General features: G+C 44.9%; 1 protein-coding gene across 3 annotated transcripts in view; it reads left to right on the top strand.

Moving 5' to 3' along the window:
- The window catches only part of trim71 (tripartite motif containing 71, E3 ubiquitin protein ligase), a 28,829-nt gene extending 10,050 nt beyond the window's left edge, over nucleotides 1-18,779 (top strand). For all 3 annotated transcript variants that reach the window (XM_004074032.5, XM_023959895.2, XM_023959896.2), the window contains exons 3-8: nucleotides 3,074-3,241; nucleotides 7,563-7,697; nucleotides 13,449-13,691; nucleotides 13,769-14,266; nucleotides 14,441-14,581; nucleotides 14,724-18,779. In XM_004074032.5, coding sequence (XP_004074080.1) covers nucleotides 3,074-3,241; nucleotides 7,563-7,697; nucleotides 13,449-13,691; nucleotides 13,769-14,266; nucleotides 14,441-14,581; nucleotides 14,724-15,296 — 1,758 coding nt within the window. In that variant the 3' untranslated portion in view covers nucleotides 15,297-18,779. The remainder of the gene's footprint in view (nucleotides 1-3,073; nucleotides 3,242-7,562; nucleotides 7,698-13,448; nucleotides 13,692-13,768; nucleotides 14,267-14,440; nucleotides 14,582-14,723) is intronic.
- Nucleotides 18,780-25,208: the final 6,429 nt, after the last annotated feature.

Genomic DNA, 25,208 nt, shown 5'->3' with positions numbered 1-25,208 from the left:
GGTGTGACCCAGCATGGCCTGAACTCCCCCTCAGCTGTGAGTGCTTCAAAGACGGGATTTCATTGCCAGACGGGATAATGCCCCCCCCCAGCCTCTGTTTGTTAGGGGGGAGGATGGCTGCTGGCAGAAGGAGCCATCCAGCTCCTGCTTCAACGCAGATCCTTTTCACGACGGCGTCCAGATTTCCCAGAATGCTCGGCTCTGCTGAAGTGAAGCTTATGTTGATCATTAAAGATCCCATTTTGTGTGGGGAAAAAGAGTTCTACAGCGGATCCTCCCCCATGACTGTAGTAAGCTTTATTGAAATGTAAGAATTCTGACGCAATCAAAATAAATTCATCCAGATTTCTTAAGAGCTTTAAAAACATCTCCTTGCGTACTTTAACTTCATAAGAGAAGAATATTTGCGTCTTTAAGTGTGAAACTTCATTGGATCGTGTCAGTTTTCAGCAGAATCAGGCTGCAGCTTTATTCACTCTGCGTCTTTTAGGATAAAAATCCGGGGAAAGCGTCTCTTCACTGTTATGTCATCGCTGCTGGAGACGTTTGTGCGGCGACAGAAGCCGCACGGAGCATCGCTCGTCTTCAGCTGTTTGCTGGAGGATCTGGTTCCATGAAACTGGACTCCAGTGTTTTCCTAAACAACAAGCTGGTGGTGGTGTTGCTTCTCTGTAGGCCGCGTTTCCTCACACTTACACAGAGCCTCTGAAAGACAACTCTATGGGAGTTCCTACCATGAGGGTGAAAAACAGCTCTTCTGCTGTTTCCAGACTTTTCTCATCATTAAGGACATCACTCTTTTGACTGGTTTTGCTTCAGTTGACGTTTTTTTTTTAGTAATAATTAAACAAAAATGAATTGAAAAGGTTCAACTTCTTTTATGCTTTCACCAAAAGTCATTTGGAATTTAGAAGGGAAAATATTATAAAGATATTTTTTCTTTTTTTAACACACTAGAAACCAAATCAAATGAAGGACATGTATAAAGTAAATTAAGATTAAGATGGAAGTTAGTATTCAGGTGAATAAGGGGAAGTGGAGGCAGGCTTACTCCACGCTGACAGTTCTGCCCACAATTCAGAGATGAATTTCTAATGAATGCCTGCCCTTCTGCAGACACTATGTTCTAGAAAAAATTTTGTTTTGGCTAAAATTTCCAAAATTGTAATGAAAAGACCACTGGCATTGAAAATGGATGAATCGACGCTCAAATTTATAAACGTTTTTTTTCCCCATACATTTTTGAAAGAATTGTTATCTATTCCTTTTTTCCAAGTGTTTATTTACCAAAAGACTCTAATAAGCAGTCCAAAAGCTTTGGCTTTTCTCATTTTTCAAGTGTGGGAGTGGCTTCTTTAGCTTTTTGTTTTAATCTGATGTTCAGCCTTTGGTGCTAACATGCAGTTCCTGCACCAGATATCTGTCTTTGTTCACCACTTACTGGACTCTACAGGGCGTTTTTGTTGAGGTGTCCGAATCAACAATTCCAAAATCCGGTGGGCTGGAAATTTCTTAGAAGACCACAATGCATTGCGTTTGTATGTTTTGTCACTTCAAAACAAATGAATCCTTCAAGTGTTCATCATTATCATCGCCTGTTACCTGACACTAGGGTCTGTACCTGCAGTTGGAAGAGGCTCGGGGTGAAATGTTGAGGCAGTGTAAATCTGGTGAATGTCGCTCTAGACTTTTCTTTTATTATTATTTTCTGACAGCTCTATTCTGATTTATGAAAGACTTGGTGTAATAGAATTCCAGCTGGGCAAATGCTAAAATTAATTTCTCCTTCATGATCAATTTTCAAACATTGTGCACTTCTGGTCATTCTGTCCATACATCTCCAAGGTTAAAGTTCAACTGGTTTGACTTTCAACGTGCGTTCAATGGTATGTAGAGGCCAAAATCTGATGTGTGAAGCCCGAAATTGAACCCCTGTTTCCAAGGGGGGCGTCTGGGAGTACCACCATAGATTTTTCTATAGTGCTCACTTTAACAGAATCCAAGTCAAATCCTGTGATGAAGATGTTGATGATGGTCTTAAGAGAATCTGCTGGGAGTCGGAGCTGTGATGGATCATTAGATGACCGTTCGTTCTCTCAGATCTTTTTGGTTTTATTCTTTTACACCTTTAGCCTGTTTGTCCCTCAGCCACCTCTCCTCCTCCTCCTCCTCCTCCTCCTCCTCCTCCTCTATCACCTTCCTCCTCCCCTCAAACTCGTGGCATTCCTCTCTTTTGTGACTCCCAGCTCCTGCTGGAATTTTAATGACGTCAGTGGGGGAGGGCCGGCACAGGAAGCCAGAGAGGAGCACTGAGTGACAGGCTGGTGCGGGGATGCTAGTCCAGGCCAGCAGAAGGTGAGACGTCAAGAAAAGGATCCAAAAAGCAGGGGGTGGGGGGGCGTGTTGAGGAGGAGGAAGTCGAACAAAAGGGAAGGGGGTGTGCCTGTGACTCATTAGATTACGCCGCTCCCCAAGGGAAGCTCCAATATTGATGGATTGATTGCAGGCCCCTCTCCATCCGCTGGGTCCTGAGCTCCTGGAGGCCATCGATCCTCCGGTTGCTGCATATTTAATTAACCCTTCATTACAACCAATCAGCATTCAGAGCTTATTTTAAGAGGGGCAGCAAACAATCATAAGAGCTTTTCACTTTTATCCGGGTCTGCAGGAGGTACTCCTGTCGCCAGTTGTTGTGGGAGGTGTCACGATCTTCCGGGGGGGGGGACAATATGAAATCCTCCAGTTTGAAAGAATTATTGATCAATGGTTTTGCCTCTTCCTGTTGCAGCACTGATCTGTGCGGGTGGTGGGGGCTTCCCTGGTAACCCATGAATGAGGAGGATTGTTGATCTTTACTGGGCTTTACTCCTTAATTAGCTTCCCGTTTAAAGAGGCAGCAAGAAGGATGGAGACGCTCCATCTCCTAGTTCGTCGTCTATCCTGACGGGGTCGTGCAGTGAAAACATCAGACTTTGTTTCGTGTGAAAACGGGTCAAACGCCTATGTTGGAAATGAAACATCTGCTTTGTTTGAATAGATTGTTCTGGTCTCACACGGTCTCCCTTCCTCCCAGGTGTTCCTGTTCTTCTGCGAGACCTGCTCGGTGCCCATCTGCAGGGAGTGCAGCATGGGCCGCCACATGGGCCACACCTTTGTTTACCTGCAGGACGCCGTCCAGGACTGCCGCGCCATCACCATCCAGCTGCTGGCGGATGCTCAGCAGGGCCGACAGGCGCTACAGGTGAGACACCGCAGAAAACTGAAGACACAGGAGGACGTTTGACATTTTTATCAATGATTTTACTAAGACAAAAACCATTAAAAAAAAAAAAAGTAATAATGTTAATATCCTGACCTCCACGTTTCATAACGAGACATTTTCCAACCTTGGAAAATGTCAGGCCAGCTTTTTAGACTTGGATTGCAGGTGCTACCAGCAGCCACAGCAACAGTCACGAACGAACCAACGCTGCAGACTCAATTCCCTCATTACACGCAAAAAGAATATATAGTACGGGACTATCCAATGTTCTGGTTTTTATCGAAATTCTGACACATTTTTACTTTAGGGGCGACAGTGGCTCAGGTGGTTCAGCAGGTTGGCCGATGATCGAAGGGTCGCTGGTTTGACCCCCCCCCCCCAGTCAACCAGTCAACCAGTCAACCTTTATTGTGTCTTTGAGCAAGACACTTCACCCTCCCTGCCTCCAGTGTCTCTCCACTGGCGTGTGAATGCGTATGAAAGTCCCGGTGATGGTCAGAGGGACCGTAGGCGCGAACAGGCAGCCACACCTCTATCAGTCTGCCCCAGGGCAATTGTGACTACATCAGTAGTTTACCATCACCAAGTGTGAATGAGGAGTGAATGAATAATGGATACATCGTAAGCACTTTGAGCTTTTAGCAGATAAATCCAATCCATTATTATTGTTATTATTACTTTGCTACATTTTTGTTGACCTTGTAAAATACGAAACGTTTGACATACCGTAACTCTGTTTATGCGATCAACGTCAATCAGCTGATTCTGATGTGGAGAAAAAAGGAGCAAACCTTTAGTGTGACGGCGCTAAGCCGCTTTTCTCCTCAACAGAATCGACTAATTTATGTTGATTCTTGTAAGCACTTCATTCTAGTTGAGTGTTGCATATCACAGCTGCTTTTCTCCACTTCAAAATTCGCCAGAGTTACGTTACTTGTGTTAAAGTTTGTAGAGTTGCAGCAGTGAAAAGACAGTCAACACTAAGGCTCCGGTGTTAGAGGTTAAAATGGCAAACTAATGAGCATTAATGCTCACTAGGTTTATGCAGAGACTCTTAAGAAATTTCCAGATTGTGGACTTGTAGATTCGGTCACCCTGACATTATGGCGAACGGCCTATAAAGTTGAGAAAATTAGGACAAAGCCTAACCCTGTGTCCGAATTCCCACCCTACGCAATGCATTGTGGTCTATATTTGCAGATATAGTGAGCATCAATGCTCACTGGTTTTTCGCAGAGACTTCGGCAAAATTTCTAGGGCACTCGATTTTAAAATTGTAGATTCGGACTGCAGTAGAACATGGCAAACGCCCTATATAGTGCACTATATAGGGTATAGTGAAAGAATTCAGACACAGCCGAAAATTTGATTTGGAGGATGAATGAGGTGAGCCGGCGTAGGTACCATAACCGTTCGGCCTGGAACTTCCGTTCGGGGTCCTTCGACTAGTGCTGACGTCACATTATGTGATTGGCTGTCTGTTGGTCTGATGACGTGTCAGATAGTGATCGGTCTGGACAAATTACGATACTACCATAGAAGAAGATATTATGAAGTCTGTTGTAAACGAACAGAGCTCCGACACAGAGCGAGATTATCTTCTAAACGCGCTTTTATTATTATGATTTTTATTAAGTACATTGGAGCCGAACGGACTGCGGACCGAACCCTTCTCCGGACCGTACACTGTAACAAAGCACCTTCCCTGCCTGCGAACACGAAGCTACAAGACTCCAGCTGCTCTGATCAGAGACACGGTTCTCTCGCGTGGAGCAGCTGGTTCATTCTAACAGCCACAGATCTTTTTACAAGGTGGTTTGTGGCAAAATCTCTCTATAAACATTACAAAGAATAATGTCAGACACAACTTATGAAGGAAAATAACTTTAGGTTACAAAAGGAAATGCGAAATGAAAATATCTAGAGCCCGAGCAGATCTCCACGCTACGTAGTTACCGTAGTGTGACGTTACCCTTAGTCGAAAGGACCCCGAACGGTTACTGCAGGCCAAATGGTTATGGTACCTCACCGGGTTTCTTCTTCTTTGGATTCTTTATCAGACATTGTTTTGGGTAACACTGCCCCTAGTGAGTAGCTTCTCGAAACTGCATGGTTGTTTCAGAAATGTGAGCAGAAAGCCCTTCAGCCACAGTTGAGCTCAGGTGAGCGTCCACACCTGCGCATGCTCTGCCAAGTGAGTCATGACTCAGCAAAACCAGGAGGGACGTCGCTTCACTCTGTGTGGGGGCCGACGTCCTTCTTTCTCCATAAGGGCAGCGTCTCTGTCGTCCCCTCCCTTCAGGAGCAGCAGCGATTAGATTCGATCTGCTTAAACGTGTTTGAGGCTGACCAGCCCTGCTGCCGTGGGAGGGGGGGGTTGCGCTCCGAGCCGTCCAGCTGGCCCTTACAGGGGGTGTGTCGCCTGGGCTGAATTGTGATGGGGGCAGGGCGCAGGTCAAAGGGGAAGGATGGGTGCTGAGGAGCATGGGGGAGGGTGGGGGAGGTATTTAAAGCATTTCAGAGAAAGGAAAACTCCCCTCCCCTTTAAAAGAAGTGGAATATGTTGGCCTTCCCCTTTTCAGCCGCTGCACCCAATCCCTTCAAGCTTGTGCACGCTGGCATTTCAATTCTGCCGTATTCTGAAATGTTTGTCTTTAAGTGCTTAATTGAAATATAAATGTTTCATTTTAAAGAAGAAAAAAAACACAAAAGTAAAGGGGTGAAATAAAAACATTGAGGTACTTGGGTTCACTTTGATTGCATCTTTCAAAATAACGTTTATTGGGAGGGAAACTGAAATGTTTGGATTCTCGACTCATAAGATACCACGTTAGGTTGGACACACCATTCTTATCTCCCTCTCTGAGGGTGGGGCTCAGTTGTTTTAGTGAATACTCGCCCAAAACATGAAACTGGAGCTTTTCCACTGAGCTCATGTGATGCTCTGAGGCATGTGCCTCCACGCAGGCTGACCTTTGGCTGAGTCATGCTCTTCAGGGCTGTCTACCTGAAACTCGGAGGAAGACTCCAGGAGTCTGAGCAGAGACCGCTTCCAGGAGCTCCCACACTGAACTTTATGTTTGCTTAGTCCTAGAGTTGGATTTGCACCGGCGACCATCTGGCAGCACTTTGCTGTTTAGCATTTGTTTGTCCACTTTAGCCCAGGTCACTGCAGGACTAACTGCTGACGCCAGATAGTATGTAAACAGTTCCGCACAAAACGCACGCTCCCGTCCCCAGAGGACGGAAATTTCCGCTCACTCTACACCCATTATCTCTGCTGCCCCCTGACCCCGGCCGGTGATCTCCATAGCTCCGCTCCTGCACCGCCATTGGTCCGTTTGGGTCTTTGTGGCCCGCGGACAGAAACAGGAAAGACGTGTTTGAAACGCGATCAGTGAAGAAAGAAAACGAGATTTTTCTTTGAAACGTGAGGTCTGTGCCTTTTTCCTCTCCTCACTGATAAGCCCCCTCCTCCTGTTCCTCCTCTGCCGGCCTGATTTAGTTGTTCCTTTGGCTGGTCACCTCAGGCCGCCGTGCTGCCGGGCTTTGTTCCCTGGGAGGGGCCGTAGGGGGTGGGCTGGGCGATTCCTAAGACGGGATCGGGGATCATGGTGTGTAGAGGTTCGGGTGACCTTTGATCTTTGCAGCCAAAACCACAAAAGAGGCCTCCTCCCACCTCCCCTTGGTCTCTGTGAGGTCCACTTCCACCCCCTCCTTCCCAGAAGCCTCCAAAGAAATGCCTGATAAAACCCAGCGGGGGTTGGAGTGGGGGGGGGATGCTAATTTAGCCTAAATTGTGCGCTGTAAAAGCAAAGAGACTTTTTTTTTTTATAATCGATGACTTTACAGTCCTTCAGGTAATCATAAGCCCCACCCACTCTTCCTGATAGTGCCAGCCTGTAAAATGAGCCTAAAAGGGTCTTTTTTTTAGAAAATTATTCTTCATTTTTTACTTCAGATCTTTCTATCAAAGAGTTTTTGAAACTGTCTCAGTTCTTTTCCCAAACGCGGGGAATCTAAGGGTCCAAATGCAGAAGTAAGGTCATCATGTCGGGCCGTGTAAAGTGACTTCCTATTCCTGACCCCCCGCTTCCTGTTTCCCCACGACTTAAATCCACGCGGGACAAAGGAGGAGATGCGGAAACAATGAGCAGGATGCATTGATTTGTCTGGGAGGGATCCATTTCTCTGCTTCCTGTTTCATCCCTGCCCATCATGCACCTGTGCGCCTTCGGCTTCTTCTTGGCTTCTTTGCATGTCGTGTCAAATGCTCACGGCCTGTCTTGTGTGCTCGCAGCTGAGTATGGAGAAGGTCCAGGCCATGGCGGAGCAGGTGGAGATCAAGGCCAAGGTGGTGCAGACTGAAGTGAAGGCTCTCGTTCTGAGACACAAAAAAGCTCTGGAAGAGCGGGAGTGTGAACTTCTGTGGAAGGTAAGTCGCTGCTCTTATCAAAAAGACCATCTTCTCCATCCTTCTTCCTCTGTGCTTCAGCTTTCATTCCCCTTAAAGGCTTTTATATTGAAAGCTACTTCAATTACAGTAGATTTTGGTACTTTTATTATGATAATAGTGTTCTTACTTCAGCTAAAGTTTCCTCCGCAAAATTTGGGAGGGATGCAAACCGTAGCAAAGACCAATCTGCTGAAAATATCATCTAAAGTCCAATGCAGGTTCTTTCTTTAGACTGTTAATCACAGGGATCATTTATAAACCATTCTTCTGAAGTGTTGCATGCTGGGAGTCCTTGATTGAAAATAATTTCTTTGTGAAGCAGCTCGAAGCCCCGGTTTTCCATCAGAATCTGTTGTTGATGTGCAGAATGAATCTTGATTTTTAAAACAAATCAAGTCCAATTTTGAACCTTTAAAATCCGACCTCGATCGTCTTCTGATCTATGGTCAAAGCGTTCCTAGTGGTCTTTGAATTATGATGATGCAGTTTTAAGCCTAAATAAAAAAATATGTCATTTTCTAGGACATAGTTTCTGCAGAGTGGCAGTAATTCATTTGAAATTGACCTTTGACTTGTGGGCGGGAATGTTGGCACAAAGCAAACCCCGCCCCCCTTCCCTTCCCTGTTGCTAAGGTGGAGGGAGCTTGTGCCCAACCCAGCGAATTTTCTATACGACACAAAAAAGCTCTTTTTCAAACACTATTATTTCATCTTCTCCTGATTGTCTAAGATTTGAATAAAGAAATATCCAGAAATGCAATTCTAAGCTTTTATTAGAGTCTACTCAACCTTTAAAACTGTCAGAGGAAAAACGATTCCTAATGATGTTAGAATAAAAGAGATCTTGTTGGAGAATTTCACAAATCAATAATAATGACAGTTTGCATCTGTGAAAACCAACTTGTGATCCAGAGTTGAGCCTAAAATCAAGTTCTAAAAAGACAGAAAAGAAAAGACTCGGACTGTGCTGCTCATCTAACTCCTACAACATGAGCTGAAAAAGACTTGGACACTTTTCTATCTCCAAGCCCGCTGAATCGCGTTCAGGGCAGCTGGAACCTCTCCCACTTACTATTGGCCTCTTTGTGCCTGAATTTATTTCCAGCTATGACGCTTAATTAAGGTGATATTTGCATCAATAGGTGTCAAGAGGTTAAGGGAAAACGGGGTTGTTTTTTCTTCTTTGAATGGCCATTGACTGCATGTAAGAACTGCAGTCTTGAACTTCACTCAGTCTAGTTCTCATACAGTGGGGCAAAGAAGTATTTAGTCAGCTGACTTAATGGTCCAAGTTCTCCCACTTAAAAAGATGAGAGAGGCCTGTAGTTTTCATCATAGGTATACCTCAACTATGAGATACAAAATGAGGGAAAAAAAACAGAAAATCAAATTGTCCAATTTAAAGAATTTATTAAAAAAATGATGGATGCTGTGAGAGTGTCTTGGGTGACACGTCTGCAGAATCCCGTGGCAGTTGGAACCTGCTCCACTGGACCAGCAGACAGGTGTGGTCATTCCCCTTTTTAAGAAGGGGGACCGGAGGATGTGTTCCAACCACAGGGAAATGACACTCCTCAGCCTCCCTTGGAAGGTCTATGCCAGGGTTCTGGAGAGGAAAGTCCAGCCGATAGTCGAACCGAACAGATCCAGGAACAAGAGTGCGGTTTCAGTCCTGGTCATGGAATAGGACTCATTTCCTCTTCCGGTATTTTCAACACTACTGCGCATGCCCAAATGATTTATTCCGACCGAAAGTGTGACCATCTGAACGTTTGTTCTAATCGTAAAAAGTTTTTCTGGGCCCATGTGCACGGTTAAATTCTAATCCGACCATTGATCCGTGTGAAGGACCTTTTTTGGTTTTTGCTGTATGTTCGTTAAGAAAGATTTTGTCATAGATGCATGTCTTCTGCTCACAAACGCTGATTGAAGGTTTTCTAACTAAACTGCAGAGCTGCTTTTAGGTCATGAATCGCTGGGATCAGATGCTTTGCAGTCGATGGAATCAGAAGTTGAGCTCCTGCGCTCACAGCCAGCATCAAAAAGTGTTCTCGAGTGGATCCTGAGTTCTCTCTTGAGATCAGATCAAAGTGTACCCCCCTCCCCCCACCCATGCTTTCTACAAACCTAAAAAGTCTTTTATGCCTCAGACAGGAGCTGTGAGGCTTCCATCTGCTCCCCTTTGCTCCTCAGAGGAGTTTGAGTCACTCTTGACGTGAAAATGACTCCGTCACCATTTGCTCTTGCCAGTCAGATGGCCACCTGCGGTGCCACAAACGCTGAGTCACCTGCTGCTTGGCGAGTCAGTGTGGCGTGATGATTCATGGCTCGGATACCAGCAACAGGACGCCGTCTGAGTCTACCGCTCTGCTCCTTTGCGGTCAGCGAGGAAGCTAAGGCGTCATCTTTCTGTGACCAACATCTTCCTCACCCTCTTGGTTTTCTCCTGTTCGTTTGTCAAAAAGCCGATCGGGGAGTCTTTGTTCTCTCCTACTATAAAACGTAATTCTAGTCTCACAGATGCAAATTGGGCTTTCAGATCTTTTTCTCCTGGACTCTTTGTTTCCCACCCGGACCGCAGAGGCTGTCAGGCTTTTGTGTCCTCTTTTGTGACTTGATGACAAGGAAGCGTCCAGCCTCTGCGCCTAGGGGTCCACCGCTCTCTTTAACCCCCTAGAGTCTGACTTTACGGTTATCTGATCTGGTTTTTTTAGAAACTTAGACCTACTGACTTCTTTCTTCATTTTCCACCCTCATGTCTTATAAAACTTTCATTTTCAGAAAATAACCTAATTTTGTGTGGCATAAGTGAAGATGCACCTGATTTAATAATTAAGAGAATATTTAAAAATTAAAGTATTGTATTTAATTTGCAATGGAATTAAATCAAAAATGCATTATTGTTGAATTTATTTAATTTTTGCAATAAAAGCCTAAGATAAATAAATACCTTAGAGAAACCCATTTATCAACTCAGAGTGGTTTGTTCCATCCTAAGTTTGTTTTAAGAATAAACAGCATCAGTTTTGATTCCCCATCCTGACAAATTCTGCCTTTATTCTGGACTACAGTTAGGAAAGGATTTCCAATGACGAGCAGTAGAAGCTCGCTTGTCTTTGTGTGGATTTTTATTTTACCAGAAGGCTTTTGTCCTTCAGTGTAAAGCCCCGCTCAGTGCAGACAGCTGTTTGAAGGTCACAAGGAGTTTTTTTACGTAGACTTGACGGCCAACAGTTTGGATTTGAGGATATTTTGATGCCGACTTCAGTGAAACTGTAGTTGGAGCTCAGCGGGTCTTAAAGTCACAGCTGTGAACTGGAGCTATTCCCACTGGGCTTTAGGCCGGTGGAGGTGGAGGAGGTGGAGGTGGTGACATGTTCTGTCTTTAGGAAAAGCTGGAAAGTCTTGACTGCAGACGCTCTCAACCTGGATCCAGACGTACCTGATAGCTACTGAAGACATTTCAAATGTCCAGCGATGTGAAGGAATGGCATAATTAACAGGATTCATTTTCCCCTTAATTCGGTGCAGACCTCCATTTTTATGGTCACGGGTTTATTTTGGTTTGATTTGATTTGTGCATAGCAAGTCAACAACAATAAACAAATTCAGAAAAAATCTCTTCGAAATGTGTGAAAATAAGTTAGTAAGAATAAAGAAAAGCCTTTCAGTTGACTCATACCAAGCGTGGTGTTATGTAATAAAACAATAAATAAAGAAACGAGTGGCATTGTGTAGCCTGCAGGCACTACCCTCTCTGGCCCTCAACGACCCCCTTTTGACCTGCCTTTGCTGGCTGAGCTCCTGCTACACGCCCCTCACTGTCCCCTTCTGCCCCGCCACCCTGGTCAGACAAATTCATGAAGAAACACCCCTACTTTAGTTTAAAATGGCGGCTTTACTCCACAACCATTTTATTTTTTGTTGGTCTTGGAGATGACGAACAGCTCCATGTCAGTTCTAAAAGAATAATACATTTAAAACTTCCTCTGGATGTCCCTAAAGTGTGTGTTTTGTTTTTGTTAGTGGATTTTGCCAATATTTTTTAGACATTTTGGGCTCAACCAATTTCTTGATGCTTGATGTGATGTCATCATTGGGGGAGGGTGAAACATTCATTTTTTCACCTTTACTAGATTTTAGGGAGTTTTGAGGATCTGGCAGGGGTGACATTTCCACTCTAAGGCACAGTCAGAAAGTAGAATTGCAAAAGTGGTCCTTGCAGACTGCTGTTTGCAGACTGCTGTTTGCAGACTGCTGTTTGCAGACTGCTGTCTGTAGACTGCTGTTTGCAGACTGCTGTCTGTAGACTGCTGTTTGTAGACTGCTGTCTGTAGACTGCTGTTTGTAGACTGCTGTTTGCAGACTGCTGTCTGTAGACTGCTGTTTGTAGACTGCTGTCTGTAGACTGCTGTTTGTAGACTGCTGTTTGCAGACTGCTGTCTGTAGACTGCTGTTTGTAGACTGCTGTCTGTAGACTGCTGTTTGCAGACTGCTGTTTGCAGACTGCTGTCTGTAGACTGCTGTTTGTAGACTGCTGTTTGTAGACTGCTGTTTGTAGACTGCTGTTTGCAGACTGCTGTTTGCAGACTGCTCTTTGCAGACTGCTCTTTGCAGACTGCTCTTTGCAGACTGTTGTCAACAGGAACTTACTGGTATGCATTAGGGACACATCAATTCACTTTACCCATGGTTTGGTTTAAAGACCCAGGCTAATGAAAATTGGGTTTTAAACATGTTCTTGTGGCATTTTTCTGATTATTAGAGATTTCTGATTATGTATGGATTCAAATAATTCTGAATCAGGAGCAAATTACAAAGTGGTGATTGAAAAAGAGAGTGTTTGTTGCATAGAAAATACGCTGGGCAAGCCAAAAGCTCCCTCCATGATCTTTCAGAAACGGGGAGAGGAAGTGGCTAGAGTTGCTCCACATCAATGGTTCTGCCCATAACTCAAAGGCAAATTTCAAATGAGCTCCTGCCGCTCTGCAGAAACTATGTCCTATGTTTTGTTTTGTGTGTGCTAAAAACAGCATAATCATAATTAAAAGAGTACTGAGCGCGATGTTACAACAGATCAAAATATGATCGGAGTAACATACAGTTCGGTTTTTAACCGAGAATAGTGGCGTCCTTAGCATTAACGCCGCTTAACTTTCTCCGGCTTCACTTCCTTAAAACAATGTCTAGAAAAAACAAGTTCAGAACTGCTTTACTGTGCTCCACATCTGTAGGTTGTACATAAGGCATGGCCATCAAACCTTTTTTGCTTTCTTCTGGCTGTCCACTGTCGCCCGTTGTCCAGATAGAGCAGAGTGGTGGTGTGGATTGTTGTCCCACCTAGAGACGGTTTGTTCTTTTCGGAGGTGGTTCTCCTTCAGACACTCATCATTTGTCAGCTTCTTGCTGTGACACATATTTTCGTCAGATTAGGAAGCGGAAGAGCTCCATAGAAGGTCAATGTTCTGCTGACTCAGCAGAACTGTAACGTAGTATTAGTCAGCACTAACACGTCAGGCTTAGATCAGATCCCACTTCTGAGACCATGTGGCACGAGGTTCCTCTAACAAAAGGACTTGACCAATTTGTCAGCGATGGAAATCCTCCAACCCAACAGCAGACTTCCTCTAGGCCTTAGTCATTGAGTAACATCATGTATTTGTTTCATCTGTTTCTACTTCCTTTGCCCAACTTAGGTTTCCTCTAATTCAGTGGGGTTTTTTTTTCCAGGTGGAGAAGATCCGTCAGGTGAAAGCCAAGTCTCTGTACCTGCAGGTGGAGAAGCTCCACCAGAGTCTGACCAAATTAGACAGCAGCATTTCCGCCGTCAGCCAGGTGCTGGACGAGGGCCACCACCTCGACGTGCTGCTCGCCAGGGACCGAATGCTCACCCAGATCCACGAGCTCAAGGCTCTCAGGAGCCTTCTGCAGCCGCAGGAGGACGACCGCTTTATGTTCACGCCTCCAGACCAGGTCAGGACAGGTGACGGGTTGAGCTGGAGCTGCTTTTTCTTCCCAAACAAACTCCAGTCATGTGTTTCTCCCATCAGGCCTTATACATCGCCATCCAGTCCATGGGCATGATCAGCAGCGGAGCCTTTGCCCCCGTCACCAAAGCCCACGGAGAAGGTCTAAAGAGCGCACTGCGCGGGAAACCCACCTCCTTCACTGTGATGGGATACGATCACGACGGAGAGCCACGCCTCTCTGGCGGCGATGCCGTGTCTGCGATGGTCATGTCAGCTGCTGATGGCAGCCTGACGGCGGTGGAGGTCTCTGACCATCAGAACGGCACCTACACCGTCAGCTACCTCCCCAAAACCGAGGGGGAGCACCTGGTGTCCGTCCTGGTGTGCAACCAGCACATTCATGGCAGTCCTTTCAAGGTGATGGTGAAGTCTGGGCGGAGCTATGGGTCTCTTGGCTCCCAAATGTCGTCCTTTGGATGCGAGGGCGAAGGAGACGGCCAACTGTGCCGCCCGTGGGGGGTCTGTGTTGACAAGGAGGGATACGTGGTGGTGGCTGACCGCAGCAACAACCGCATACAGGTGAATTCCTCCATTCATCCAACACCAACATGAAACCAAATTCGGATGTATTTTTACGCCGCTGTGCTTCGTGTTCATCCAAATGAACCCAGACACGTTTGCATTCAATCTCAGCACACATATAGCGTTCAGCAGCAGTGTCCAAAACTCATCCAATTCTTTCTTCCTTGTTAGATATTCAAACCTTGCGGGACGTTCCACCACAAGTTTGGCTCCCTGGGCTCCCGGCCAGGTCAGTTCGACCGCCCGGCAGGCGTTGCATGTGACACTCAGAGACGAATCATCGTGGCGGATAAGGACAATCACCGTGTGCAGGTATGAACGGCGGCGTTGCAGCGCCATTGCCAAACACGCGTCACTGTTTGAGTTGTTTGAAGTGGAGCATCCGTAGTTCCAGTGATGGAAAACCATAACCTTCTTCAGAATTATGTATTCACAGTGTTTCTCATCCTGACAGGTGTTTACCTTTGAGGGCCAGTTCCTCCTCAAGTTCGGGGAAAAGGGCACCAAAAACGGGCAGTTCAACTATCCCTGGGACGTGGCTGTAAACTCTGAGGGGAAGATCCTGGTCTCCGACACCAGGAACCACCGAGTGCAGCTCTTCGCCCCCGATGGCTCTTTCCTCAACAAGTACGGCTTTGAGGGCGCCCTGTGGAAACACTTCGACTCCCCCAGAGGAGTAGCCTTCAACCATGAAGACCACCTGGTGGTGACCGACTTCAACAACCACCGGCTGCTGGTCATCCGGCCGGACTGCCAGTCAGCCCGCTTCCTGGGCTCCGAGGGCACCGGCAACGGGCAGTTCCTGCGGCCGCAGGGCGTCACCGTGGACCAAGAGAACCGCATCATCGTGGCAGATTCCCGCAACCACCGAATCCAAATCTTTGAGCCCAACGGAAACTTCTTATGCAAATTTGGCACACAGGGGAGCGGCTACGGGCAGATGGACCGCCCCTCCGGCGTGGCCGTGATGCCGGACGGCGTCATCGTGGTTGTCGACTTCGGGAACAACCGCATCCTCAAGTTCTAGACGCTGTTTTGCATTCTCTCCACCTGTTTTTGCAGTTTTCCTTTTTTTCCCAATGAAGGAAACCAGGAGAGAGAATGACTCAGCAGGAAGGAGGCCTCATCGGAAAAAACTGAGAGCAGGCTGGCTCCAAGGAAAAAACCAAGCTGTTGATTCTCTTCTGATGTTCTTGACTCTCCTGTAGAGATCTGTGGGTACAAAGTGATAATCAGTCGAATAAGGAGCCATATTTCCCTTTCCTGGCTCTCAGCTGCTCTCAGTTCTTTCTGTAGGCCCTCCGTTTCTATACATCTCAGGGAATATTACTCTTCTTGAAACCTTGTACCCTCTGCTCCACACCTACCTCATTTAGCTCTTTATGAATGTACACAGAGTCACTGAGCAGAGGTTTCAGACCGTGAAGTTTTACAAAGAAAGTCTACCTCTTTACTGCATTATTTAAGAGACACAAAAAGAATGGACTCTTGGGTGGTTGTTTGCACAGGATTCATGGAATTCCCGCCGTGCATTTTTTAAAATGAGTTAATGTAAACCTGAATGTTGTTGCTGAGACAATACTCAGACGACCCGTTCTCGTTGGAAGCCATCGCTCCGGAGATACCACTCCTCTGTGGACGTGGAGCGATGCCAAAACTTTTTAAGGAATCAAAATGAGCTCAGGTCGCCGCGGCGCCGTTCCCAGCGCTCGCCGCTTTCCTCACATTGTCCCTCTGGCTTTAGCGACTAATGCAGAGTATATTGATTTATTTAATCAGATCTAAAACCGTCTCCAGTTCCTGAATATGTCTCTAAAGTAAGGAAGATGTGTGGCGGAGTAGATGAGAGAGGACGACATGCACCCGGGGCATCGTCTTCTCTGAAGGAGACGACGCATCAAAAGAAATTCGAGTTGATCCCTTTTGAGATTTGAGAACTTAAGTCATCTGGACGTTAAGAAACTTAAGTGAATAAATGTTGACCTTTTAGGCGAGGCGGGCTGCGTGAGGAAATCCTCACATTTAGACACCCGACCTGGCTGTCCAGAGGACACCTCACTTTGAAGGCCCAACGCGCCCTTATAGGTTAGGCCCTTCGGCTCCTGGGGACCCAGGACTGAGTCCATTATATAATCCTATTTATTTGTGCTTAGAGTTGAAAAGACGCCTCATGATTAAGCTTTGGTAGACCGATTCCTCTAAAGACGGAGGTCTACAGACCAACTACTAGAGTCAACCAAAGTTAGTTTCTGCACAACAGTCGATTGCAGATTTGGCAATTAAAAAAAAAACTTTAATATCCTCTATATACTTTTTTTTTCTCTTTAATTATTGTTAAAAAAAGCCTAAATTTCCTAAAAACCCATTGAGTTAAGTTCACTGCAGCAGAGAACAGCAGGTTCCTGCTCCAAAGACAAACCCTCTCAGGTGTTGCCTCCGGCCATAAGGCAACACCGCCGTCTCGTTTGAAGCTCAGAAGGGCCAGAACGCCCCCGTTCCCTTCGGACGTACATCCGCGTGTTTTTTGTATACCTCAGCTCATAAATACCTCATAGCTTCTGCACATGTAAACAATCAAATACCTCAACTTTCTTCATTGATACCTCAGTTTGTTGTCCAGACCTGGATGTCTCCAGCATACCTCTTCTTGTGTGGCAGTGTGGTGGAGTGCGTGTTTGAAGGACCAAAGATGGCGGCTTTGTTTGGCGTTCCGACAGAACCATGCTGTATACTGCCTGCTCCGTAAATGCCTTTTTATATACCAGAAACCAAATGGGTCCGATGACAGCATTGTGCCAAAAGCACCGGTGAGTTCTGTGCCAAACGGTTGGCGTGGCGACCGCTGGGCTGCGATATCATGGATGCAGTTGATGGAACGAACCTCTTAAAGGATGCACTTAGGAGGGCTGGGACGTGCTCCTCCTCGCCTCGGTTTGAGACCCTGCGTCCGCAGCGAGGGAGCGTCCGCCCTCAGCACAAGTGTGTCTGTGCGTCTCAGGATGACGGTTGCAGAAAAGCTCAAACGCGACAGAAACGCCATATGGTTTCCCAGCCAGCTGCTTCCTGCTGTGAACGCCGCGTTTGTACCGATGAAGATAGTTTTTCAGTATTACCCTCATCTTCACTCGACCTGGATCGCTTTCATTCTTTCGCTTTTTCACTTTTTTTTTCTTTTTTTTTTTAAAGATTAGCAGAATTCTATCTTTAAGATCTTAAGATCTTTACTCTTAAAGAGGAAAAATGTATTTTAAACCTTTTGTTGGTGTTTCATTTCGTTGCATGCTTTAAAAGTTCTTGTGTTGTACTGACGTCTCCCAGTTAGGTGTTGGAAACTCGGATGGGGTGTGTAGCTGGATGTTGGGATGGTTTTTCAAATTAAAAAAATGAGGCGCCCAAAGATGCGTGTGTGCGTTAGGATTGGGTCGGATGACCCTTGACCTTTGCGATTGTAATGTCCTCTGCAGAGCACGGCCTACTCAGCTTGGCAAGTCTTTCCCTTGTTTTGAGGGGAGCGGGCGGGAACTCTGCGCTGTTTCTTCGTCTCAGTCCCGCCTTCGGTTCTGTTCCTCGGCTGGGTTCCCGCTCTGTGATTGCAGGTGTTTGAGGAAAGAAGAGGCGCCGCAGTGTGTGGCGTGCACGGTCGTAGACCTCCTTTAAATGATTGTAAGCTGGAAAGGAAAAAGGTTTGAAAACGTAGAAATAAAAAATAAAAAAATGATCTCAGGTAGTTTCCGGCGGGCTCGTGCTGCTGGTGTCCCACTGATCCTGTCCCCTAGTGAAATAATGTAGTGACTCCCCCCTCTCCGTATTAGCCTGATTCTTTTGTGTGCCCTTTACATTATTATCAACATGAATTCTCAATCAGAAAAAAAAGCTTTTGATTAGTTTCCCTGATTTCTCTTCTGGAGTTGTAGAGAAAAGTTCAAATCCTTCACACCACTCGAGGCTCGCCGTTCCTTTTAGAATGTATTTTGTGAAGAAAAGGGATGGACTGGCTCTCGTTGGCGCCGCGTGGTGCTTTTCCCTGCTGGGGGGGTTGCAGGACGGGCCCCGGTGGCAGAGGAAGGTGGGGAGGATGGAAGGGCCGAGGCTTGAGGGGAGCTCTTCAGACCCCACCATGGTGTCCTGCCACCCCCCCACCAGCAGGTGATTGTGGGCGTAGCGCCTGTGCGCTGGATCTGTTACTTTAAGCTGAAATCCACTGAATGTATCCTGCTCTCAGTCCACGAGCCAGGGGGCGCCGGCGCGGCCAGCTGAGCGGGGAGGAGTGCTGCCGGGTTGGGTGTGAGGGGGTGGGGGGGTCGGTGTGACCAGTCCAAACCGCCTGACTCCCACCCCCCCTCGACACACACACTGAGCCGAGCGCACACGTCAGGTCTTTGGTCCAAATGAGGCTAAAATTTCTCGGCCGCTCCCTGAACTCTGTGGACTTTAAACGTTTCCTATGCAGTTCTCTTGGTTGTTTTTGTTTTGTTTACGCTTAAATAAAGTTGTATTTCTTTGGCTTCAACCGTGTCTTTCTTTAAGTGCAGAAAACACTTTTTCCCAGCATCCTTTGTTTTGTGTGTTTTTCACACAATGAGTGCACAGCATCAAGATAAAACAGCAGACCAACCTGTTCAGGACGGACGCACACACACCAACACACACTAACGCAGACGCTCACACTCTGTGTGGTACAGAACAGGTTTGGACAGGTTTTTTTTGGGGGGTGGGGGGGTGGAAGTGAGCTACTCCATCCTAATTTGGACTAAAATTATTTCTGGTCGTTTCTAGTCCAAAGATCAGATGTTTGTTCAGATTTACTTTTTCTCCTAATAACTATAACTCTTTTACGAACCAAAGGGATCTAAATACATCCATCTCAGACTTTTGGAGTTTATGCAGAGGCTCGGATTTTATAGGTAATGTGGGACTGATGTAAAGGTGACGGCTTGAGCTGATTTTTCAGCCTCGGAGCAACAAACCGACAAAGATGGAGGAAAAGAGGCCGAATGAATTGAAACTTATGACAGAAGGAGCAGAAAATCTTTGCCTCCAGGCCGCAGGTTTGACAGCGGAACAGAGGATTATGAAATCAACACATTCAGTTTCCTCATAGGAAGACACGCCTGTCTGATTCCTGAATAAAACTCATTTGTTTGCAGCTCAGTTTGTTTTTTTTTTTAGGTTTTTTTTATGCATCTAAAGTGAAGGAAAGAAGTATTTGATCCCAAAAGTAATTGACAGTCTGTCATCCTCATTGTATGTTCATTTAAACAATGAGAGATAAAAAACCACAAAGAGCATTAAGAAATCCACTTTGAAGAATTTAAACACATTATTTGAATTTCATTGAGGGGAAAAAGTCAGGTTTCTTGTAGAGGATCAGGTTTCTGCACATATCAGGAGGAAATTTGGTCCACTCTTCTTTACAAATGACTTCTAAATCATTCAGATTTGGTGGTCTTGGTTGTATGTCACCTGATTTAAGCTTCCTGGTGGAGGGGAGGAGCTTCTCACTCTTGATTTGATGGTTATTTGGCTCTTCCCATCCACACGGTGAAGTAACCCTGTACAGAAAAACACCCCCATAGCATAATGCATCCACCTCCGTGCTTGACAGTGGGGATGGTGTTCTTGGGGTCATAGTCAAAGCCTTTTTCTCTTCCTCCAAACACGATGGGTTGAGTTGATGCCAAAGAGCTCAGTGTTGGTCTGATCTGACCACAACACCTTCTCTCAATCTCTCTCTAAATCATGAAGGTGTTCATGGCAAACTTCAGGCCGGCTCATGTGTCTTCTTAAGCAGAACTACTTTGAGACCTCTAAAAAATGTTAAACTATTGCTGCGTTGGTTTTTCCTGGTTCCAGCTGCTTTGAGATCATCAACTAACTCCTGTCATGTTATTGTAGAGATTTCTGACTGTTGATCATGATCATGGAGACCCCACCAGAACAGATCTGCTTTGGAGCCTCAAACCTAAAGGTGGATTGATGGTCATGTTGCAGCAACACTTATCACCTTAAAACCCCAGCTTCTTGCTGTTGGTTTTATAGTCCATTCCGGTCTTGTGCAGGTCTACAATCTAAATCCACTGAAAGCGATTTAGTCTTTCCATGTTGGAGACTTTGGAGTCTGAGTGATGGACTGATTCTGTGGACAGGTGTCTTTTCTACAGGTGATTAGTTCAAGCAGATGTCTTCAATTCAGGTGACAGGTTGGTTAGGAGAGTCTAACTGGTCTGTGTGAACCAGAACTCTTCATGGTTACTAGGGGATCAAATACCTATTGACCTTAATGAAATGTAAATTAATGTACACTTCTCAAAAACACAAAAGGAAACATCTACATAACTCAGTGTTGCTCCAAGTCAATCCCACTTCTGTGTAATCAAACTGTCCAGTTAGGAAGAAACACTGACGAACAATTTCACATGTTTTGTGGAATAAACAACAGCTGGAAATAATAGGCGATCAGCAAGAAACCTTCTATAAAGGAATGGCTCTGTGTGTGCGCGCACATGCGCGTGTGCGTGTCCAGATCATAGAGGCACTACCAGGAGACAGTAAACCAGGAGATGTGGAGGAGGCTGAAGGAGGGCAACAACCCTGCACCAGGACCACCAAAGAGAAAAACCGAGCCCTGCAAAATGACCTCCAGCAGGCCACAATTGTGCATGTGTCTTCTGCTAGACAAAGGTGTTGATGTAATGGACCAGCCCGCCCATTCCCCAGACCTGAATCCAATAGAGAGCATCTGGGACTTCCAGTGTCAGTCCATCCGCTAACGTCAGGTTACATCACAGACTGTTCAGGGTGGATGCTTTGGTCCATCAGAACCGTACCCAGGCATTGCAGGGAAGTCATACGGGCACATGGAGGCCACGCCCACTACGGAACCTCATTTTTGACTTGTTTCAAAGACATTACATTAAAGTTGGATCAGAAGCTAGTGAGTTTTTCCACTTTAGTTTTGAGTATTATTCAACATCCAGACCTCCATTAAGATAATACAATTATTTTCCAAAAATACATTTTTGTTTGGTTGTGTTGTCGGCACAAACAAAAATTGTGTAAGCAATGATGCATTTAGAACGGATAAATCAGGTAAAGGATGTTTTTTTTTTTGGAGTGTTCCGTTTATTTTTTGAGCAGTGTGATTTCTATCTCTGACTGTACAAATGAACCTACCATCAGGATGACAATTTAATTTCACAAAATAAGCAAATACTCATTTCCTCCACTGTATTGTGAAGTCAATGCAGAGTTTTAGCTATTTTAACTGGATTAAATGAGTTACATTGAGGGACAGTTCGATGAACTGAAGCTAAAATCTCGTGGCTTTGTTCAGGGCTTGTAAACAGTGAGTTTGGGGATTCAGAACTTTTTCATTTTGTTGTGTTGTATATTTTTTATCTTCATCGTTCATTAGTTTTTTCATTTTCCTGATTTTAAAACATTTCTGGAAGCAGCTCTTTATTACGTTTCTCTGTTTCTTAGGTTTGGGCTTTTCCTGATTTGGTTTTTATGGAGAGAAAAACGGTTTAATTTTCAGACTGTTCTCAAAGATTTTTTTTTTCTTTTGTTTAGTAGTCATATGTGAAAATTTATAATATATTATGTAGTCCTGTGCTAATTTGTTTTGCATAAAGTAAAGAAAGGAATTGAAATAATTATTTGTTTAATCGTTGTCAAACATAAAAATGAAGCAGTTTGAGCTGAAAACACCCAAACCTTTTTTTTTCCTCATAAAATATACAAACTATGATCTAAATTACATGATCTGTTTGCAGACTGTATGGTATTTGTTTTGGTGGATTAAAGCTTTTTGTTTCTGCTGTAAAATCCCCGGAAATAGGTAAAAACAAAAAAATATAACAAATTCTAAGAATTGCATATTTTTTACTTTGTTTTGTTGGTTTGTTTACAGAGAAAAAAAATCCAGTTTTGCCGCAGCTTTGTTCGCAGCTCTCCCTAGTGGACAGAACAGGAAGTACAACCTTAGCGCTTCTTTCCCTCTAGCTCAGGGGGGCCGACAGGTTTGACACAAAGAGCCGAAATTTTTAACTGTGATAGTCAAACAGCCACACCACGCACTGTCCTGCCAATACATACACACACAAACAAACACACAATTAAAGCCATATTATTCCCAGAAACACACTCCTCTCCTTACAATACAACAGCCCTGGATGTAATAAAGGGTGCAGTTTCAGTTATGGGTGTTTTACGTTAACACATACCGGTAAAACATGCACGTGTTTTAAAAAGGCAGAGGAAGCAAAACTGAGTTGGTTGTGTTTTTTTTTTTCAGTCATCAATCAGCATCCTGAACTCCATTAAAGTCGTCATCTTCTGCATCTGGAATGAACAGCTGGGCTACATTTCTATCAAACACGCCGGCTTCCCTTTGGTCATCGTCAGAGTCCGTCTAGTTGCCGTGCGCCTCCTCATAAATGATGCCGCCTGTTGGGAAAGATCCAAGAACAGAAAGAAAGACACGTCAGCCCAAGTATCATTCCATTCAGAAAACTGTGGCGTAACTCGCCTGGCGCTGCCTCCCAGTATGAGGAGCGGAAGATGGACAGCTTTTCGTTGTAATCCGCCGGCCAGTTTCAGGTCTTCCAACTAAGTCAACCTTGCCTTGTTTCCGTGGAAACTCAGCTGCATCTCTTAACTGTCAGAGTTTGTTTTCCAGCTTAGTTCCTCCACTTGCAAATCATGGATTCATTCACCTTGAATTCTTTCGCAGCTGCTCGATTCCCATGTTCCTCCGCGTAGCTGATAACTTGCATTTGAAACTGAGCTTCATAAGCAGTCTCTTTGCAGAATTCTCAGTGTTTCCAAAACGGTGTTGTTCTGCATCATGCTCATACCTGCACCTTTGTACTATTCGGGGTGTCTTCTTTCACGTCGTCAATTCCCCTCCTCACCGTTCTCATGCTGTCCTCTCCTACGTCCTCTATACAGAAGTCAAACAACAACCCCTTTGGGCCGCACCATAGGGCGCACCGTACATTTGGGAGAAAATGTAGGACTTTAGTACGCCTTATGGTCTTGAAAGTATGGTATATAGAAAATATGATAGGAGGGAGAGATCTGCATGTGTATTTGAGGCTGAAATTTATTTATAATAGTCATTTTTACATGCATTCCTTGTTGGAATGCATTTGGAATGTTGCAGTTTCACTCCTCGACCGCTAGATGTCAGCAGTATTACACTGAACTTTACTCCCTAATAGAGACTTCCAGTCTCACATTCAGTATTTATGCAGAATATTGAAGTAATCAGATTACAGAGGAGGGGCTGGATTACAATGCATTGTACCATGAAGCATAAATGAGACAGAGATCTCTGGCTGTGAAATGAACTAAATTCTCCTTGAAACCACCAGAGAAGTGTCCTAAAGTCACAACTGAGCCATGAAAGCTTCTTCAAAGCAATGGCGACAGGAAGCGCCTGGCTGATCAAACACACCAGCAGGCCGGCGGCACCTCCAATCCAGAGCGCAGAGCTGGTGAAGGAGGCCCCAGCAGATGGCTGGGAGGACCTTTTGCTGCTGGCGTGCGTGTCTACATGCAGGTCTCTGCATTTGTGGATGAGGTGGTTCTCAGAGGAGCCAATTAGCTGCAGCAGACTGTGAAGGCACCCGAGAGCTCAGAGATCCAGGCTGGTTCTCTTTGTTCTGCTAGGAACAGCAGCAGATTCACCACAGCACGTTTTCAGCCTTTATAATGGGAGCGGACACTGAGGCTATGGAAGCCCAAAAGGCCCAAAATGAGCTGGTTTCAAATTTTACCAGTGATTTTTTTTCACTCTCATCCTTTTCACATGTGTTTCTTAACAAGACCATTATTCATTTCACTGAAATAATAGAAAATCACAGAAAAAAAAAGGTGTAGCAACACTTTTTTATAGCTGTATCATCTTAGAATTAAGGATTAGAAAATTGCAGCTTTTTTGAGTTTCAAATGAACCTTCTCTTACCAATTTAGACACAAACCAGGTGGAACCAAGCATGGTGTGCCTTATTATCCAGTCCTTTCTATATTTTTGTGTACATTTCTGACATATTACATTTATAAATGTGTTACATTTATATGTATAGATATGATGCATATATTTTTATTATGTCTATATATTGTTTGTTTCTGTTACGCTTGTTATCTCTCATGGGGGGGGGGGGGGGGGTAGTCATTTTAACTTTTAAAGCTCTAATTTGCTCAAATTGAGGGTTTGGGATTTTTGAGCGTTACAATTTCTTTTTTGTCCCGCCTAACTGTGATTTAAAAAAAAAAATCATTTTTGAGGTGGGGGGAGCAACCCATCCCAGTTCAGGATTCATTTTCATTAGAAACCAAGATGGCGGAGATGATCCATGCAGGAAAAAACACATCTCAAATAAAATATATTCATTCACGACTGAAAAATGACTGAGAGCAGAATTACTGGAAATTAAAAAACATGTTTATTGCTGAAACATTAAACCAAAGAAACGTTCAGTATGGTTGTGAGAGAAGAAAAGAAAAACTGCTTTAGTTTACTTGAAATTCAGATGAAAACGTTTTGAAAAGATCATCTGGATTTAACTCTAACTTGTTCGTGTTAAGATGACACGACAGTTAACTTCAGGTTTAAGGATTAAGGCTAAATCTTTCACAATAAAAGCTCCACCTTTAAAGCAACAGCACCGAAACGGCTCAGATCTGCATCAAAGTGTTCTATAAATGACTGAATGTTGAATGAATCAAATCTTCCAGTGAGGATGAATTTGAGTGTGAAAAGGACGAGGCTTCCTCTGGTGCAGACGGGGAAACTTTGTTTCCTGATCTGAGAACAAAAGCAGATGAAAAGTTTTTTCAGAAGTTCCTCCTTCCCTTTCATGGATCAAACCATGATGTTGCTTCTTCACTATCTTTTCTGGATCAGGATGGAAACAACGTTTGTGAACTTTTT

The sequence above is a fragment of the Oryzias latipes genome, chromosome 11 (genome assembly GCF_053564925.1).
Source record: "Oryzias latipes strain Hd-rR chromosome 11, Olatipes_Hd-rR_3.1".
Classification (NCBI taxonomy): Eukaryota; Metazoa; Chordata; class Actinopteri; order Beloniformes; family Adrianichthyidae; genus Oryzias; species Oryzias latipes.
This window is presented reverse-complemented; position numbering and strand designations above follow the sequence as displayed.